This window comes from Sapajus apella, unplaced genomic scaffold (genome assembly GCF_009761245.1).
Source record: "Sapajus apella isolate SASKATOON/1434 unplaced genomic scaffold, GSC_monkey_1.0 scaffold125, whole genome shotgun sequence".
NCBI lineage: Eukaryota > Metazoa > Chordata > Mammalia > Primates > Cebidae > Sapajus > Sapajus apella.
Window position 1 is genome coordinate 199,071 of NW_022437065.1, and position 18,778 is coordinate 217,848.

The window sequence follows — 18,778 nt, forward strand, 5'->3', positions numbered from 1 at the left end:
GAATCTTTTTCTCTGCCTGCTGTAAGGACTTCTGCACTGTCTGACTTTGTCTCAGCTATTATTGAACTATACATGTCCATTGACTGTTTCCCTGTAAATATGAGAAAAAACAGAGCAAGTATGTATTTTTGAGTGTTTCAAACTTTAAATTGACTGAGGAGTCTTCTTAATTCCTGTTTTGGAGAGAAAATTTGGTGTAATTTCTTAACCTGAGATTGCTTTGGTTTAAATCCCAGCTTAGCCACTCATCTTAGGTAAACTTGGGGAAGTTACTTAACTGTGCTGTGCCTCAGTTTCCCCTTATGTAATATAGGGATGATAAAAGCATTATTCCCATTGGCTTGTTGAAATTAAATAAGCTAATATATGTAAATCACTTAGAGTAGTACCAGGCACAGTGTATGTTCATTATGGGGTAGCCATAATTTATCACCATCACCATTATTATGCTCTACTCTTAAGTTTTCTTGTTTTGTTTATGCTTTGGGGAAAATACTTCACTTCTATACTTCTCCACTGGGAGTCTCTCTTGCATTTCTACTAACCATGTCGCCTTGCATACTGAGAAGAAAAAAATCCTTAGAAGCTGGTTTGGTTGTCAGGTGCCACCAGAACTCAGGGGAGTAAATAGCTGCTTTTACTGTCCCACACTCAGGTCCAGGGCTGGAGACAGGTTTTGCTGTGATAACTTTTTTATTGTATTCCCACCCCCATTCTATCTCAACCAGCTTTCCCTTGAATTTGCCCCTGGAATACTGTGCTTGTTCTTCCCCATTAATCCCAGGTTGCCTGAGCCTCCTGTTTCCATCCAGAACTGCCTCCCACTCCTCAGAGATGGATAACAGAAAAAGAATGAAGTGCTAACCTTGATTCCCATCTTCATCTGGATGTTTGGACCTGAAAAGGAGAGGAATGGCTGGGTGGGGCTTGCAGGAACCATGAGCAAAAGGGAACACATTAGGGCTACTGATAACATAACTAGAATCAGTACATCATCATGAGTTTTGGTATACAGGTTCTCGAGCTTTGCTGCATATTAGAATCACCTGCAGAGCTTTTGAAAATCTCAATGCCCAGGCCACATCCAGATGAAATAAATAAGTCTTTAGGGCAGGACCTGGGCATCCCAGGCATCCAGAGCATCTTGCTGCTCAAAGTGTGGTCTGTGTACCAAGAACATTAATCTCAACTGAGAGCCTATTAGCAATTTAAACTCTCAAACCGTAACTCAGACCTACATATAAGAATCTACATTTTAACAGGACTCCACGTGACCAATATACACTCTTAAGAAGCACTCTTTAGCACCTTGGTTTTTAAACATGGCTGTACTTTACATCACCTGATGTTATGTATTGAATGTCTGTGTCCTCCAAAAATATGTTTGGAAGCTCTAACTCCCAATATGATGAGTATTTCTTGGTCTATCAGTACGGCAAAAAATAAGAATGCAAGTTTGAAGAGAACACCAAGGGAGTGGCTGTACTACTGTAATCGCCCAACTGGTTCTTTGGGCAGGAAAGGAATAGTTTTATTAGTGCAGGGTCAGCCACACAGAAGTCAGGGATATATTACTCAAGTAAGTCTCCCCAAAAATTTGGAGACTAGGATTTTTAAATAATAATTTGGTAGGTGAGGGCTAGAGAAGGGGGCATCCTGATTAATTGGGTCAAGGATTAAATCATAGGGGGTTGAGGCTGTCCTCTTGTGCTGAGTCAGTTCCTGGGTTGGATCACAAGACCAGTTGAACCAGCTTACTAGTCCAGGTAGAATCAGCTGGTCCGACAGAATGCGGGGTCTTGAACAGCAATCTTAGGTTTTACAATAGTGATGCTATATCTATAGAAGCAGCTGGTGAGGTTATGTACCTTGTAACCTCTGGCTACATGACTTCCTGAGCCACAATTTCTAATCTTGTGGCTAATTCATTAGTTCTACAAAGGCAGTTTCAGTTCTCAAACAAATAAGGGTTGTTTGGGAGGTTGAAAAGCATGGATTTTGCATGCATGAAGGACATGAATTTGGGTGCCCCACGGGCAGAGTACTCTGAACTGAATATTCATGGACCCTCCAAATCATATGTTGAAGCACTATCTTTCAAGGTGATAGTATTTGAAGATTTGGCTTTAGGGAGAAAAACCTGGAATCATACGGATATACCTTCCCCCAAACTGGGAGTGAGCCAAGAGATCAAGAAATGACTTGGAGAAGTCCAGCTTGATGAGTAGATGAGTGTTTTAGGATTTACATACTAGGCACTCCTGGTCAACAGCAGGACAGCTTTAGAAATCTGCACCACTTATTATTTTTAAACCACTTTTAAGCTAATTTTCTGGCTATTTGCTTATTGTGTTTAAACGATGAGACTTTTTCTTGGTAGGTTCTCAAATACTGTCTGGGATGTTTAGGTTCTCAGGGACACCTGCTCTCTGGCTGGGCACCATGGCCTGGGCTCACGGCCTGGCCTTCAGGGTTTGGGTGGCAGAAATAAATCCTTTAGTAATCTGATTGAGACTCATCACACTACAAGGGCCTTTAAGATATAATTATCTTTAGATGAGGTGAGGTCATGAGGAAGGAGTCTTTGTCTGATGATCCTTACAAGAAAAGACACCAGAAGGCATGCTCTTTCTTTCTCTCTCCCTCTCTGCCATGCCATTTGAGCACATGGTAAGAAGGTGGTGATTTGCAAATCAGACAGCTGTCACCAGAAACCATGCGTTCTCTCTGGTCTTGTACTTCCAGCCTCTTGAGCTGTGAGAAACAAATTTCTGTTAAGCCATATACTCCATGGTATTTTGTTATGGCAGCCTGAGCAGACACTTGGGGAGTTGGAAAATAATACCGATGTCTGTTTAAACTCACTAAGTCATACCCTCATGCAACTATTGGATCAAATATAACAAAAATTTAGCGTAACTTCAACATTGTTGAATTCAAAAATATTTAAAGTGAATTGGAATCCTCTCATTTCCATTGATTTTGCATACACACATACACATAGACACAGACACAGACACAATTTTGTCCATTTTGTTTTATCACAAACTGGTCTGTCTTATACCATAGATTGTCAAACTATAGCCTATATGCCAAATCTAGCCACCATGTCTTTATAATAAAGTTTAATTGAAATAGAGCCATGCCCATTTATTTATATATTGCCCATTGCTGGGTATTAACTGCAAAGTCAGAGTTAGTAGATGAGACAGAGACTACATGACATGTAAAGACTAAAATATTTATTATCTGTAGGAACAGACCCTAAATTTACCTAAAAATATTCACTGCGTATTTTTAACGTTTCAACTGTCTTTCGGTCCAAAATGCTTATTGCAGCTTTCTCATACATTTTTCTACCACCACCACTCTTTGGCAGAAAGCAATTGACTGAACTATCTAATCTAATATGCTCGTGATTTAATCAATTATCTCAGAAAAGATATGATAGACACTACCAATTACTGATACAAAAGCCATTCTACACTTTCTTCCTTAGTAAGAGAACACTGAATTTTTAAGTCATGGTGTTGCCAGTGTCTCGGGATAAATAATTAGTCAAAATGAATTATGAAAAATTTTTTTCTCATTCAAGATATGTTTTCCTGGTATTTCCTGCTGCTAGTTTGCCACATTAATGAGTTCTGACCAAATACATAAGTGGATATAACATGGATTTCTAATAAAATTTTACTTGCCTGATAAAATGAGAGTACTTTGTGAAAATAATAGTTTTATCCCATCCTTGTCATCCTGATTGAATTTTGGTATGGAGATGTAATCTAGGTGCAGAAGCAGCTTCTTTGTATCCATGAGGACAAGGCCAAGAGAGTTGCTGAACCCAATGTAGAGCCCTGTCATAATTGAATCAGAAGTATAAACTCTGGCATTTAATATGCCCCAGGGTTCCTGATAAATAAAAGCATTTTAACCTTATTGCTTAAGCTACTTTGTAGGTATTCTATTTGTTATGATTCATCTGATATAAGCAGGCTGTAAGGAGAGGCATTTTTTTCTGCTCAAAGGGTACACACATGTTGTAAGTTGAAAAAGTTCTGAAGAACCAATGTACAGCAGGGTGACTATAGTTAATAATAACGTATTATATCCTAGAAAGTTAAGAGAGTATATATTAAGTGTTCTCACCACAAAAAAGCAACTATGTGAGGTAATGGATATGCTAATTAGGTTTTTTGGTAATCATTTATAATATATACATATATCAAAACATCACATTGTATACCTTAAATATATACATATATAATTTTTGTCATGTATACTGCAATAAAATTTCAAAAAAAGAAAAAAATAAGTGCATCTTTCTCCCTGCTTTTACATAGCAAGTATTTGTCAAATGTATGCTATGTTAGGTACCATTTCAGGTGCTTTTCAGATATCGCCTGTGGTTTTCTCACAACAATCCTATGAGACATGATTTTCCCTATTTTATGTCTGAGAAAATGGTTTCAGAGTAGTGTCAGTATCTGAAACCTTATAGCTAGTAGGTGATGGAGTCAGAATCACCTCACTTCAGAAAGAGGGTATCATTTCTGCTCTGCTGTCATCTCAATTCCTTGTTCCACATGCCATAGGAGACTTTATTTAAGCAACAGACCTGTGGAATGGGTCTCTTCATACCTTTTTATAAATAAATGGCAGGTTTGTGGATTGTGCGTGTGTACATGACCCTTCCAGGTGTTCAGACCAGGAGTCCATGTTCTCCCTGTTGCATCCAGCCCTTAATGACCAATTTCAGCCTCCATGTTCACTAAACACATAAATCCCTAAAACTTGTATGCAATTCTAACTGGCTGCTATCTCATGCTGTAATTCATAGCCAGGATTCTAGAAAAGGTTACCTGTACTTGTTGACTTCCCAGGAATAATGAATTTAAGTGTTGGGAGAAGTAATATATCCACAATGTTCAGAAATAAAACATGTAAAATGATATATGATGAAGGTTTCTTCCTGTCCCTGTTTTTTTGGAAGATTTCTGTGTATCCTTACATATATTTGTTTTATGGAGTTATCAGCACACATGGATATATATACCCTCCCCCCTTCCCAGACAGTAGCATAATTCACAGTATCCTGCACCTTGTACCACTGGGCACACCCAACTTTTTGGTTTGGTGAGTCAGATAACACCCAATTGTGATGGGCACTTTGGGTTGCATGGTCACTTGGTGGCCCATGGTTAAGCATTCAGTACCCACTAAGGCCCAGTAGCAGGCCAAGGACTATTTTCAAAAGGAGAGTAGGTATCTACAGAGGATGGCAGGGGGTGCTTCAAAAACCTAAGGGCCTTCTTTGTCATTCATCTATAGAGGTCTGCCAAAGGCTCCAAACAGCATTTTTATCTGAAACTGATACCAAGCACCATTGGATCTGCTGGATCTATATGGTCCAAGAGCAGAGCAGCTTGTAGATCAGTGCGGATCTATTGCAGAACCTTCTCTTTTCTGGGCCCAACTCAAAATTTGCAGCTTTTCAGGCTGATCAGTAAATGAGCTGAAGTTACATACCCAAAGGAAGAATATGTTGCTTCCAAATGCAGGGAGGACTACTAGACATTGTGGCTCTTTTTTGGTTGTAGTAGGGGCCAGATTAAACAACTTACTGTTCATCTTAGAAGGGATATCTCCGTGTTCTACACCACCGTAACCTTAGAAATTTCACTGAGGTAAAAAGACACCACATTTTTATCAGATTTATTTTCCGCTCCCTGGCACACAAATGTCTTACCAATAAATCTTCAGAAGCTGCTACTTAGTGTTTACTAGGTCCAATGACCATAATTTCATCAATGTAAAGGATCTCTGTGGTATATTGTGGAAAAGCAATCAAGAGCCCTAAGAATGAAATTATAACATAGGGCTGAAGAATTGATATACCCTTGATTTGGGACAGTGAAGATATATTGCTGGTCTTGCCAGCTGAAATCAAACTGCTTCTGGTGTGTCATATGGACAGTGAGGAATGATAATGAATTTTACCTAAGGAATGTAAAAGAGGCAATAAAATGAGATAGTAATCACATCCTACATTTTCTCTTAAGATAAGTAATCATCTCTTGAAACTGCTTTATTACCACAAGTAGCTATAAACTAACCTAACAATGCTGTACCAGACACTATCAGCCATGCCCTGTAGATTAAAAATGTATAGCCAATCACATCAATTTTATTTCTGTGAACCAATAAGAATCCCCAACAAACAACTTTGTATCAGCCTGCTCCCTATCCCCTTTTCTTGCCTTTAAAAACCTGCTTGTAACAAAAGCCTTATAGAACTCATATCCAAGGTTACCTGGGTCTCAGTTTTCCAGGAAGCTGTACTCTCTTTGGCACAAGTAAAATCTTTAAATTATATTCTGTGCCTCAGGCTCTTCCTTTTAGCTCAACAACAGGGATAGAGAAGAAAATATTTGCTAGATCAATAACTGCATACCGGGGACCAGGGGATATGCTAATTTGCTGATGTAATGAAACAACATCTGGTAGAGCAGCTGCAACTAGATTTTAAAACCATTGCTTTTTAAGTTTATGATAATACTGTTTTTCTCTACAATCTCTCTGTGTTCTGCACAAAGAGGGGGAAGTTGATACAAAGGAGGGAAGTTGAATGGGAATGTGGTGGAAATTACCACCTCTGCTTCTTTGAAGTCCTTGATGGTCGCACTAAACTCTGCAATCCCTCAGGAATGCAGTATTACTTAGGGTTTACTATTTTTCTAAGCAGAGGCATTTTAGGGGCTTCTACTTCACCTCTCCCACCATAATAGCCTTCACTTCACAGGTCAGGGAACCAAAGTGGGGATTCTGCAAGATGCTGAGTATGTCTATCTCAATTATGCATTCTGGAAATGAGGAAACAACCACAGGACAGATTCAGAGACCCATTGGTCTCACTGTGAGATGGACCTGAGCTAAAACTCCATTGATCACCTGCACCTGGAAAATCCACAGGCACTTAACAACCTGCGAAAGCAACCACAGGTCCTGAACCCTGCAAAGTCACAGGAGTGGAGCTGCCAAAGGCCATAGGAACCCATCCCCTGTACCAGTGTGCCCTGGATGCACAATATATAGTATAAGTAGACTTTTGAAGCTCTAAGATTTTATGACTTCCCAGCTGGGTTTTTAACTTGCTTGGAGCCTGCAGGCCCTTTCTTTTGGCCAATTTCTTCATTTTGGAATGAGAATGTTTACACAATGCCTATACCCTCATTATATCTTTGAAGTGAATAACTCGTTTTAATTTTATAAGCTCATAGGAGGAAGGAGATGAGTCTCAAATAAGATTTTGGACTTTCATTTGGGACTTTTGATTGAGTTGATGCTCAAAGGAGTTAAAACTTTGGGGGACTGTTGGGAAGTCATGATTATATTTTGCAATGAGAGAAGAAAACAAGATTTGAGGGGCCAGGGACAAAATGATATAGCTTAAATATATGTCCCCACCAAATCTCATGTTGAATTATAACTCCCAGTGGTACATGTGGGGCCTGGTGGGAGGTGTTTTGGTCATGGGGGTGGATCCTTCATGGCTTGCAACTGTTCTTGCAATAGTGAGTGAGTTCTCATGAGATCTCATTGTTACAAAGTGTGGTGCCTCCCCCAACACTCTCTTGCTCCTTTTCTGGCCATATGACATGCCTACTGCCACTTTGTCTTCTGTCATGAGTTGAAGGTCTCTGAGGCCTCCCTAGAAGCCAAGCAGATGCCAGTGCCATCCTTGTCCAGTCTGCAGAACCATGAGCCAATTGAACATCTTTTTTAATGAATTACCCAGACTCGGATATCCCTTTATATCAATGAAAACAGACTAATACAGCACCTATGCTTTGTGTTGAAAAATCAGCCTAAACTCCTCATCCCATTCATGAAGAGAGGCTTGGCAGCCTCCTGAGGAAAAGCTTTCTTCTATCTTATACCATAGCCTCACAATTTTAAATACAATTTACTTAAACTCATTTCCGCACAGAAATTGAACAAGGAGTATTTGTTTTCTGAAGTTGCGTAGGAGAAACTTGACCTTGCCAGAGGAAATGGCTACCCCAGGAACACTTGGCAAGAGAGGGCTGTAGTTTGTGCTTTCTTTTCTGCTTCTCTCTATATATTTTTGTTCTCACTAAAGCAGAGAGAGGACATGAGATATTATATGACCCAGCAACCTAATTACACTGCATTTCGTTGAAAACGTGACGATGGTCCCACAGTTATAGTTGAGCATCAGCCCTAACATTGAAACATCTGTTTTTGTATCATCTTAGGCAAGGGCTTTATATTTAGGATCACAGATTCCTCATGGGTACAATAACAAAAACAATTCCTACCTCACAAAATTGTGAGGATTCCCAAGAATGCTGGAAATCATCTAGTCTGGTTAGGACACATCAAATCATCCACTTCTCTGGCAGCAGAGCTGAGACTGGCTTCCTGGGTGCCTTTATTAACCAGTGCTCACTGTGGCCATACTCCACAACCATGGGCCTCACACAGAGCATTGATGCACCATGCTGCCCCAAGGCATTTCACGTTTGTAGTTGGGAGTTGACGCCACTTCCATTTCCACAGATACCTCCAACAATTTGTTCCTTTGCTTTCCTAGCCCACTTTTGTTGTTTCTCCCTCACATATTCCTTTCCAAAGGAGAAGAATGGAATGTGCTAAGTGCCGGCATGGTGTGTGGTGTGGGAGACACAGACAGACATGGGAACCTCCTAACTCTGCAGACCTCACAGCTCAATAGGAAAGACTGAAGGGGACTATCTGTGGTACCACCTGCTTAGCCTTCCACCACCAGTCCTGGAACTAGCATTCCCCTCTTCTGGGGAACTGCTCCACACAAACACAGACTCCAGGTTTGTAGTTCCAGGAGAGCTTTACGTCGCTACATGTCCTGCCTTTCTCACCACACCTGACTGGCCCTGGGGTCAGATAGTTGTGATCTCTGCCCCAGTGCTTTGTGTTCCTGGCTTAAGGTTAGGCACCCAAGGACCAGCCTGATTTTATTCCAGGAGATCAAGATGGAAGGAAAATCTTTTTCCTTGATCCTCAAATGTCCCATGAGGGATTTTTCTATTTTTTCTTTTCCTTTTGGAGACTGAGTCTCTCACTCCTGACATCCAGGCTAGAATGCAGTGGCGAGATCACGGCTCACTGCAGACTCAACTTCCTTGGCTCAGGCAATTGTCCCACCTCAGTTTCCTGAGTAGCTCGGACTATAAATGTGTGGCACCATGTCTATTTTTTTTTTCTTTTCTTTTTTTTTTTTTTTTGTAGATAGTGGGTTTTGCCATGTTGCCCAGGCTGGACTTGAACTCCTGGACTCCAGTAATCTGCCTGCCTTGGCCTCCCAAAGTTCTGAGATTACAGAGATAAGCTGCCACCCTGGCCAATGAGAGATTTTAAATTTCACTCTTCAGTAGGAATGAAAGGAGGATATATATATATGTGTGTGTGTGTGTGTGTGTGTGTGTGTGTGTGTGTGTGTGTGTGTAATGGTGCATTAAGCAAAAGGAAGAAAGTGTAATGACCCTGAACTATGTAAACCTGTCCTTTTTCGAGAAAAAGTTTAGATAGTTCAGGGTCATTACACTTCCCACTGAGAGGGTGTGTTCTAGATTGCACTCCAATGCCATAAGCCTACAGGGCCCTGTGGGTACAGCCTGTGGTTATCCAGCACTTCGTTTGACTAGCTGATTTGACGAGTCAGGAGAGGCTGTCTTCTGTAATAAATGTTCCAAATTTCTTGTAGCTTTTTTTTTTTTTTTTTTTTTTTTTTTTTGAGACGGAATTTCACTCCTGTTTCCCAGGCTGGAGTGCAATGGCGTGATCTTGGCTCACCGCAACCTCCGCCTCCTGGGTTCAGGCAATTCTCCTGCCTCAGCCTCCTGAGTAGGCAGGACTACAGGCACGCGCCACCATGCCCAGCTAATTTTTTGTAGTTTTAGTAGAGACGGGGTTTCACCATGTTGACCAGGATGGTCTTGATCTCTTGACCTCGTGATCCACCCGCCTCGCCTCCCAAAGTGCTAGGATTACAGGCTTGAGCCACCGTGCCCGGCCTCTTGTAGCTTTTAAAGTAAATTTTTATTTTTTGTTTTTATCAAGGTCCAGTGAAGGTTGGTGGTGACAGTGATGAGGGGACACTCTACATATGTTATCCAAAGTTCCAGGCTACTTCTCCACAGCGGATATATCATATTTTAGGGTCTGTTCATCTTCACTTTAGTCATGGATTGCACAGGGTGTGTCCTATAAACTTGGCCTCATTTGGGCATACATCAGTTATTTTCATATTCCAGTAGCCAGAAATCAGTACATGACCTCATCAAATCACAAGAGTAGCTCGAAAAACATGGTTACTTTGTGGAACAAGATGAAAACAAATAAGCTTTGATGAAGTCAATCTGCCTTAGTGAGTTTCTCTAACTGGAAGATTTGAAAAGAACTAGCAAGTTCTTTTGCTACAGACCTAAGCTTGTTCTTCAGTGAGCTGAGTCCTGTGTATACTGATTGGTTTTAAATTCAGCAGGGAAGACATGGGGATTAGTTACTGAGTCCCGAAAAACCATGAACATAGAGGACTTTTCAACGTAAATTTTAAAAATGGAGTCTTCACTCTGGTGTTGAAGCTTTGATCCTCAAACATATCTGAAATCACATTGCTGATAATGTGGAGGAATCTCTCCTGCAGAGAGAATTAAGCTTCAGGGTGCAGCAGACATGGATGAACATTTAAAGGGAAGCTGACAACTACTTAGAAGATAGATCCACTAAAGTCTTCCAATGGCAGAGAAATGCTGTGCTTTGGGCATTTGGAATTGTTCCTCCTCGACCTGGGAGCTCTATACCTTTATCTCCAAAGGATATGATCACTCCCTAATTAACACATTCCACCCTCCTGTTCACAGGAGAATCCTATTGGTAATCCAGACGCAACTGTGAATTAGATCCGTGCTCATTACCTAGGCTAATCCAGTCCTTGATTTCAATCACGAAAGGTCAAACGTTTTCCAGATAATTAAGGAAAGCGAGGAAGAGATCATGATGCACAAATAAAACTAATTCTGGAGGAGGAAAAAAAGGATATAATACAGGAAACAGAAGAAAACGTTACCAGAAAATATTCTCAGAGCTGAAGAAAGACGAGAGGTTTATAAAATGAGAACAAGCTGCGATAGAGGGGAACAATCAGGAGAGAGGCGAAAGTCCTTGGACACTAGGCAAGTTACTGAAGAATTGACATCGTGCAGAGGTCAGACAGTGTCCAATTCCCTGGGCTGCCCACGGAACTCAGCGTGTGCCCCCTCCCACCACCACTCTGAAGGTGGGCGCTGCTCCGCACCGCCCCCGCCCTCCTGACGGCGCGCGCCCCTCACCTCCTAACGGTTCCCCGCGCCCACTTCCGCTCCCCTCGCAGACCCTGCGACTACCGCCACTGCCTGGCCTGGAGGAGCCCGCCCTCCGCCGACAGCCGCTCTCGCCCATCATGGCGGTGCTCCGAGGCCTCCGCCGCCAGCGCCACTGCAGATACCGATGCCGCTGCCCCCTCCGGGCCCCGCGCCAACGCACCGCTTTACCCCGCCTGCTCCCCGCTCCCGCGCTGCCCGCCCTGGGCCCGCTGTCGCAGGTGCGACACAACTACCACCCCAGCTGCGAGGCCGCCATCAACATCCATGTCAACCTGCAGCTCCACGTCTCCTACGTGTACCTGTCCATGGCCTTCTACTTCGACCGGGACGACGCGGCCCTGGGGCACTCTGACCGCTACTTCTTGCGCCAGTCACACGAGAAGAGGGAGCACGCTCAGGAGCTGATGAGGCTGCAGAACCTGCGCGGTGGCCGCATCTCCCTTCGAGACATCAGGAAGACAGAGCGCCAAGGCTGGGAGAGCCGGCTCGAGGCCATAGAGTACGCCTTCCATCTGGAGAAGAGCGTCAACCAGAGCCTCGTGGAGCTGCACCGGCTGGCCACGGAGAAGGGCGACCCCCAGCTGTGCAACTTCCTGAAGAGCCACTTCCTCAACCAGCAGGCCAAGACCATGAAAGAGCTGCGTGGCTACCTGAGCAACCTGTGCAAGATGTGGGCCCCGGAAGCCGGCCTGGGAGAGTACCTGTTTGACAGGCTCACTCAGGGCGGGAGAGAGAAAGAGACCTGAGCCCAGACGGGCCCCACAATCACAGGGGGCCTTCTCTGGATCTGGCCACCAGGCAGGGCGTGCACGTTGCCCTTTAAGAACGTTTTCTTCAGTTTTTTTCCTCTCAGTTTTACCGTTGTTGGTAATAAAGTTATCTGTTCTCAAAGCAATAAAGGTGTCCAGTTGATGCGTGCCTGCAACACTCTCACCTTTTAGGAATCAGGGCAAATCCCCATGCAGGTTTAAAGTAGGTATCCAGCAGTCTCCACACCCAGCTCTGCCCCATCTGCATGCAGCTCAGGATCTGTGGGGGTGAAGGGGAAAGGTATTCTCTGGGCCCCTGGAAAGCGTATTCGGCTTCCCCTTATAAACTCTGAGGGCGTGTGGGATGGCATGGGGTGAGGTGGGGTAAGGTGGGGTGAGATGGGTGGGATGGGTGAGGTCGGGTGAGGTGTGCAGTCTTGGGCCATGCTATTTGTGGGTGCATATGCATGGTAAGGTGTAAAGCGTGATATGGAATTCATCACAGTTGTTGCGTCTGGAGAAGAAGAGAGGGGAATGACATTGGGCAGGGATTAAAATAATACAGTCTTTAACTTGACATGAAAAGTTTTCTTATTAAAATATGCAAGTGCTAAGGATTCTTGCTTCTGGGCAGCAAGATGGTGGCTCTGGAGAACAGAATGGCAGAGTACCTCTTTGGCAAGCTCACTGTGAGTGACAGAGATAATGGGACTGAGCCTTACGCTGGCTTTCCCACAGGTAAGGGGCGAATTCCTGCATATTGCCTTTATGATTCCTCCACTCATAGTTTTTCCCTCCATTGTACCATTTCTTTCATTAAAGCTGGTTTAAAAAAAAAAAAAACAGCTCAAAAGAAGGAATGAAAAACATAAGGTCAAAGCTGAAGGCCAAATTTGTGATATTGTATATAAAATAGAATAAATGTCCCCAAATGTCAAGGCAGTGACCGTCTGCTTTGAAGAATGTAGAAGGATGGGGCATAGTTGAAGGTGTAGACCAGGTAGAGTCATTGTACCAGGTCTAGGTGGGAGACGAGTGCAGCTGGAGCTGTGATGGTAGTTGCAGAAGTGAAGAGAGGAAAACAAGCTCCAGATGGATTTTTGACAAGGAGAGAAAAACTTTCCTCATGGATAGGAGGTGAGGAATGGAAGAGGGAGAACATATGTAGGCTCTGAAGTTTGGATTTGAGCACCTGGGGTAATGACGGTGTTATAATCCCCCTGGGGATGTTTGCAGGGGTCCCCTGGGGTGGAGTTGTGGGAAACGCATGCCATGTAAAATCAGATTTTTATTAGACATCCAAGTGGAAATGTGAATCAAGGAGCTGGAAAAATGTCACGTTTGGAAGTAGACATATGGGGGACTTTTATAGATGGTATTGAAGTCATGTGATTGGATGAGTTCACCAGAAAGGCGTACAAGGTAGAATATGACATATCCAGTCCTAAGTGCAGAACAGCTAACATTTAGAGGCTGGTTGAGGAGTTTGAACACCCAGAGAACTGCTGGTTCCACCTTGACCTTTGTCTGCCCCAAGTTTATTACCTTATTCCCAATGTCTTCCCCAAGCTTATTTCAAAATCATCCTTTACCTGAGAAGCTCAATGTGACCTCTGGTTTCTAGACAAGAGCTTGCCTTTTACCTTTTCTTCATGGCTATGGATAGAAAGATATTATTGCCTAGTAAAAAGAAGATTCCATACGGAACTGATACACCTGTTTCTCTATTTTTTTTTTCTCGATCCCCTTTAAAAACTCTTCTCCTCTCTCAGCCCACTCTCTATTTGACCAAAGGAATTCCCCAACCATGTAAACCCTAACGTCTATGTCTGTGGAAAAATACTTAAAACGTCTATCTTCTGTGTCACACAAAAAATTTTACAAAGAAACAAGAAATAAAAAATATCTTGTTTCCTTTGTAGGTTACAAAGGTAAAAGTCAAAAATTTACAGACTATATACTTTAGTCAAAGACACATGGGTAGCTCGCATCATTTGTTTTGAGCATTATATTAACAGCAGATTGTTTTGAGCATTGTATTAATCTGTTTTTCATGCGGCTGATAAAGACATATCCAAGAGTGGGCAATTTACAAAAGAAAGAGGTTTATTGGCTTTACAGTTCCTCATGGCTGGGGAAGCCTCACAATCATGCTGGAAGGTGACAAGCACGTCTCACATGGCAGCAGACAAGAGAAGAGAATGAGAGTCAAGCGAAATGGGTTTCCCCTTATAAGACCATCAGATCTTGTGAGACTTATTCACTACCAGTAGAACAGTATAGGGGAAACTGCCCTCATGATTCACTTAGCTCCCACTGGGTCCCTCCCACGAAACGTGGGAGTTAAGAAAGTACAATTCAAGATGAGATTTGGGTGGGGACACAGTCAAACTACATAAGCATTTATTAAGGTATGAACAAGTTTAGCTGTGCAGTAATTATCTTCCATATTTCCATGTGACTAGACTTTAACACTTTCCTTAAAAATTAGGATTCTGGCACTTTGAGTTCAATTTCCAGAAAATGCTATTGCCTCTTTACACATCTTGGTCAAACTTGGTCTTGTCTCTTTATCTCTTTCTCTGCCTGCTGTAAGGACTTCTGAATTCTCTTTGTCTCATCTATTACCTATTGAAATATATATGTCCCTTGACTGTTCTCCTGTGGATTTGAGAAAGAACAGAGCAAGCATCTATTTTTGAGTGTTTCAAACTTTAAGTTGACTGCGAGGACTTCTTAATTTCCTGTTTAGGAAAGAACATTTGGTGTAGTGTTTCCTTAACCTCAGACTGCCTGGACTAAAATCCCATCTTAGCCACTCATTTTGGGAAAACTTGGGCAAGTTGTTTAACTTTTCTGTGTCTCAATTTCTACACATGTAATACGGGGAAAATAAAAGCATTTACCCCATTGGGTTGTTGAGATTAAATGAGCTAATGTATGTAAATCACTCAGAGCAATGCCTGGCACACTGTTCACTATATGGTACCCATGATTTACCACCATCGTCACCACGATCATCCTCTACTCTTTTTTAACTTTTATTGAGGTTCAAGAATACCAGTGCGGGTTTTCTATATAGGTAAACTGCTGTCATGGAGGATTGTTGTATAGATTATTTCATCACCCAGGTACTAAGCCTTGTACCCAATAGTTTTTGGGATGTTTTTTGTCCACTCCCTCCTCCCACTCTCCACCCTCAGGTAGGCCCCAGTGTCTGTTGTTCCCTTCCTTGAGTCCATGTATTCTCATCGTTTAGCTCCCACTTATAAGTGGGAACATGTGGTATTAGATTTTCTGTCCCTGCATTTGTTTGATAAAGATTACAGGCTGGAAGCCATCATCCTCTGCCCTTCTGTTTCTTTGAGGTCTTTATGCTTTGGGAAAATGCTTCACTTCTACAGTTTGCCACTGGGGGTCTCTCTTGCATGTCTCTTAACCATCTCGCCCTGCATACTGAGAAGGAAAAACCCTTAGAAGCTGGTTTGTTGTGGAGTGTCTCTAGGACTCAGGAAGGTACATGGCTGTTTTCATTGCTCCCCGGTGCCCCTACTAACACACTTCAGGCCCAAGACTGGAGGAAGGTTGTGCTGTGACAACTTTCCGTGGTATTCTGAGCCCCCACCCTTTCTATCTGAACCAGCTTTTCCTTGAATTCACTCCTAGAACACTGTGCTTGTTCTTCCCAAACCCAGGTTCCCTGAGTCTATTGTTTTCATCCTGAACTTCCTCCCACTCTTCCAAGATGGACAAGAGCAACAGGCTGAAGTGCTCACCCTGATCCCCACCTTCATCTGGATGTTTGGAGCTGAAAAGAAGGGGAATGGCTGGGTGAGCCTTAGTGGGAGAAGGAGAAAAAGGGAACACATTAGGGCTCCTGATAACATAACTAAAATCGATACATCATCGTGAGCTTTGGTGTAGCGTTTCTCAAGCCTTGCTGCACATTTGAATCACCTGCAGAGGTTTTGAAAATCTAAATGTCCAGGTGGCATCCCAGACCAAAAGCATAAGCCTCTGGGGCAGGATCTGGACATGCCAGGCATCTGAAAACTAGCATCTGGCTGCTCAAAGTGTGGTCTGTGGGCCAGCGGCATCAATCTAAACTGAGAACTTACTAGCAATGCAAAATTTCAAGCCACACCCCAGAGCTACAGAATGACCATCTACATTTTAACAAGACTCTGGGTGATCAATGTGCACACTGGAATTTGAGAAGCATTCTTTTAGCACCCTGGGTGCCAAATATGGCTGCACCTTGAAATCACCTAGAGAATCTGAAAATACTACTAATGCCTGGACTTAATCTATGTGCTCAGTTATACCCTTATGTAAGTACTAGACCAAATACAATAAAAACTTACTGTCACTTCAACAAATATTGACTCAACAATCATTGATCTCTCTCTCATACACGCACACTAGCTTTTATCTATTCTGCTGTTTATCACAAACTTGTTTGTTTTATAGCATGGGCTGGCAAACTACAGCCAGGAATCCAAATCTGGCCCCCAGTTTTTTTTTGTAAATAAAGTTTTATTAGAACACAGCTACCCCATTCAATTACCTATTGTTCGTGGCTACTTTTTCACTACAGCAGGAGAGTTTGTAGTTGAGACAGAAGTCCTTTGCAGTAGCTGCAAAGCCTAAAACATTTACTGTCTCATTCTTTGTAGAAAGTTTTTACAATCCATGTTTTATAGCAACTTGCCACAACCCTCAATTCACCTAAAGCTACCAAATATTATAAACTTTTCAGCTTTCTTTATGCATCTATTTGTCTTTTTATTTTTCCTTTTACTTTTTCTCTCTCCATTAGTTTTCTAAAATGATTTGGATATTTGTGATGTTTTAGCCACATTGAGAACACTCACACTTACTAGAATTTCAATTGTTACCTTTCAGACTAACATCTTTGTATATTTCAGAAAGTCAAACCTCTCGTCTTTGTGTTTTCAGTTTAGCTCGTCTCTTGGTGTGCCTTTTTAAATTGAGGGCCATCAGTCATCCTGCTTCTGGAAGCATCAGAGTGGAACAATGCCTGACTAGCCTTTTTGACAGATTCTTCATAATCACATATTCATCAGAGAGGCTGTTTAAAGTGTGCTCGTTTTTAAGTTATTACAGTTTATTTCCATCATTTTTCTCTCTGTGAGGCATTTAAATTTTATTAATATGCAGAGCTACTTCCTGGCATGAGGAGAACTAGACCTCTTCCATTTTATCTGTATTTCAACATTTGTGTTTTATAATGTTGATTTTGATTTACAATTTGTTGTAATGATATATTAACTGTGCCACATGCATCAAAGATATTTAGCTTTTTTGCCATAGGATAATTCTCTGTGCATGTGTTTTATTTTCTCCCAAGAATTTATTCTATGAAATATATTGAGAATCAGAAGTTCCCATTTAAAATAGATATTCAGATTTATAAATCAAGAAATAGACTTAAGGTAAAAATTTCTCGAAGGGAGCATTCATGCGGTTTTTTTTTTCTTTTTTGCCAAATAGCCATTCTTTCAACAGTTTATTTTGGGTCCTGTGATATGTTTCACAGGTTATGCCTCACACTAGGGATACAAGATGAGTAGGACACAGGTTCTGCTCATGGTCAGACACACATACAAATAGATGTCTCCAATACACTTTAGTATGATCTAAAAAAAGAATAAACACAAAGTGCTATGTGACTGCAGGAGAGAAACGGGATCTAATTCTCACCTGAGGAGTCAGGAAACACCTACTGTGGAGGTGACATTGACTCTTGAAGGATGAATTGGAGTTCCACAGCTGGAGAGGAGAGAAAATAGTACTTTAGTTATGCTTATTTGCTGCATAGGCACTAATGGAGAGGGAAGAGTTACAAAAACATAGTTGCCAAGGGATCTAATTGATGAGGTGATGTATTTACTTTACAGGGAAGGAGGGATACTTTGTTTCGTATTTTAAGGAACTCCATAAAACTCTCCTCTGAAAGGTCATCCCTGACTTACTAGTTAACTTCACCACTGGTCTCTTTTCAGCCCTTGCACTACTTGATGACTCCGGAGCCATTTAATTGTGTTGGCTAGTCCTTCTTTCCTTGATTTTCCTCTCTTCTCTTGGTTTGTCTAATATTTATCTATAGAGATAGATTTAATATCCCTCTTGGATTCTGATTCTGGCATCTTCAACTGTTGCTTTGTGTTCATTTCCCCCAGAACCTAGCCACCCCCAGTGGCCAATTTCTCTCTCTCTCTCTCTCTCTCTCTCTCTCTCTCTCTCTGTGTGTGTGTGTGTGTGTGTGTGTGTGTGTGTGTGTGTGTGTTCCAGATGGTTTTTCTTGGACATGATACTTGAACAGCCACCTATGAAATATCTCCCTCTGGGTGTACCCAGAACACTCATATTCATCAAGTTTCAAGATTAACTCATTGTCCTTTTCTCAGATGCTTGCTAGATTTGCCATACCTTCCCCTAGACTCGTAAGTAGCACATTTTATAGTCACCCTAGATTTATGGTTCTTATTTAGCCTGAATATACTTAATATCTCTCCTCTCCATATGCTTTTCTCCCACTCAATTGGATTTATCTTTTTTTGGCTATGATGATCTATGATTTAA

General features: G+C 42.1%; 1 protein-coding gene across 1 annotated transcript; it reads left to right on the forward strand.

The window, feature by feature from the left end:
* Positions 1-11,500: 11,500 nt before the first annotated feature.
* LOC116539014 (ferritin heavy polypeptide-like 17) lies at positions 11,501-12,318 on the forward strand. The gene has a single exon (XM_032261618.1). It carries the CDS (start codon positions 11,501-11,503, stop codon positions 12,167-12,169), a length of 669 nt encoding a protein of 222 aa, XP_032117509.1. The 3' UTR covers positions 12,170-12,318.
* Positions 12,319-18,778: the final 6,460 nt, after the last annotated feature.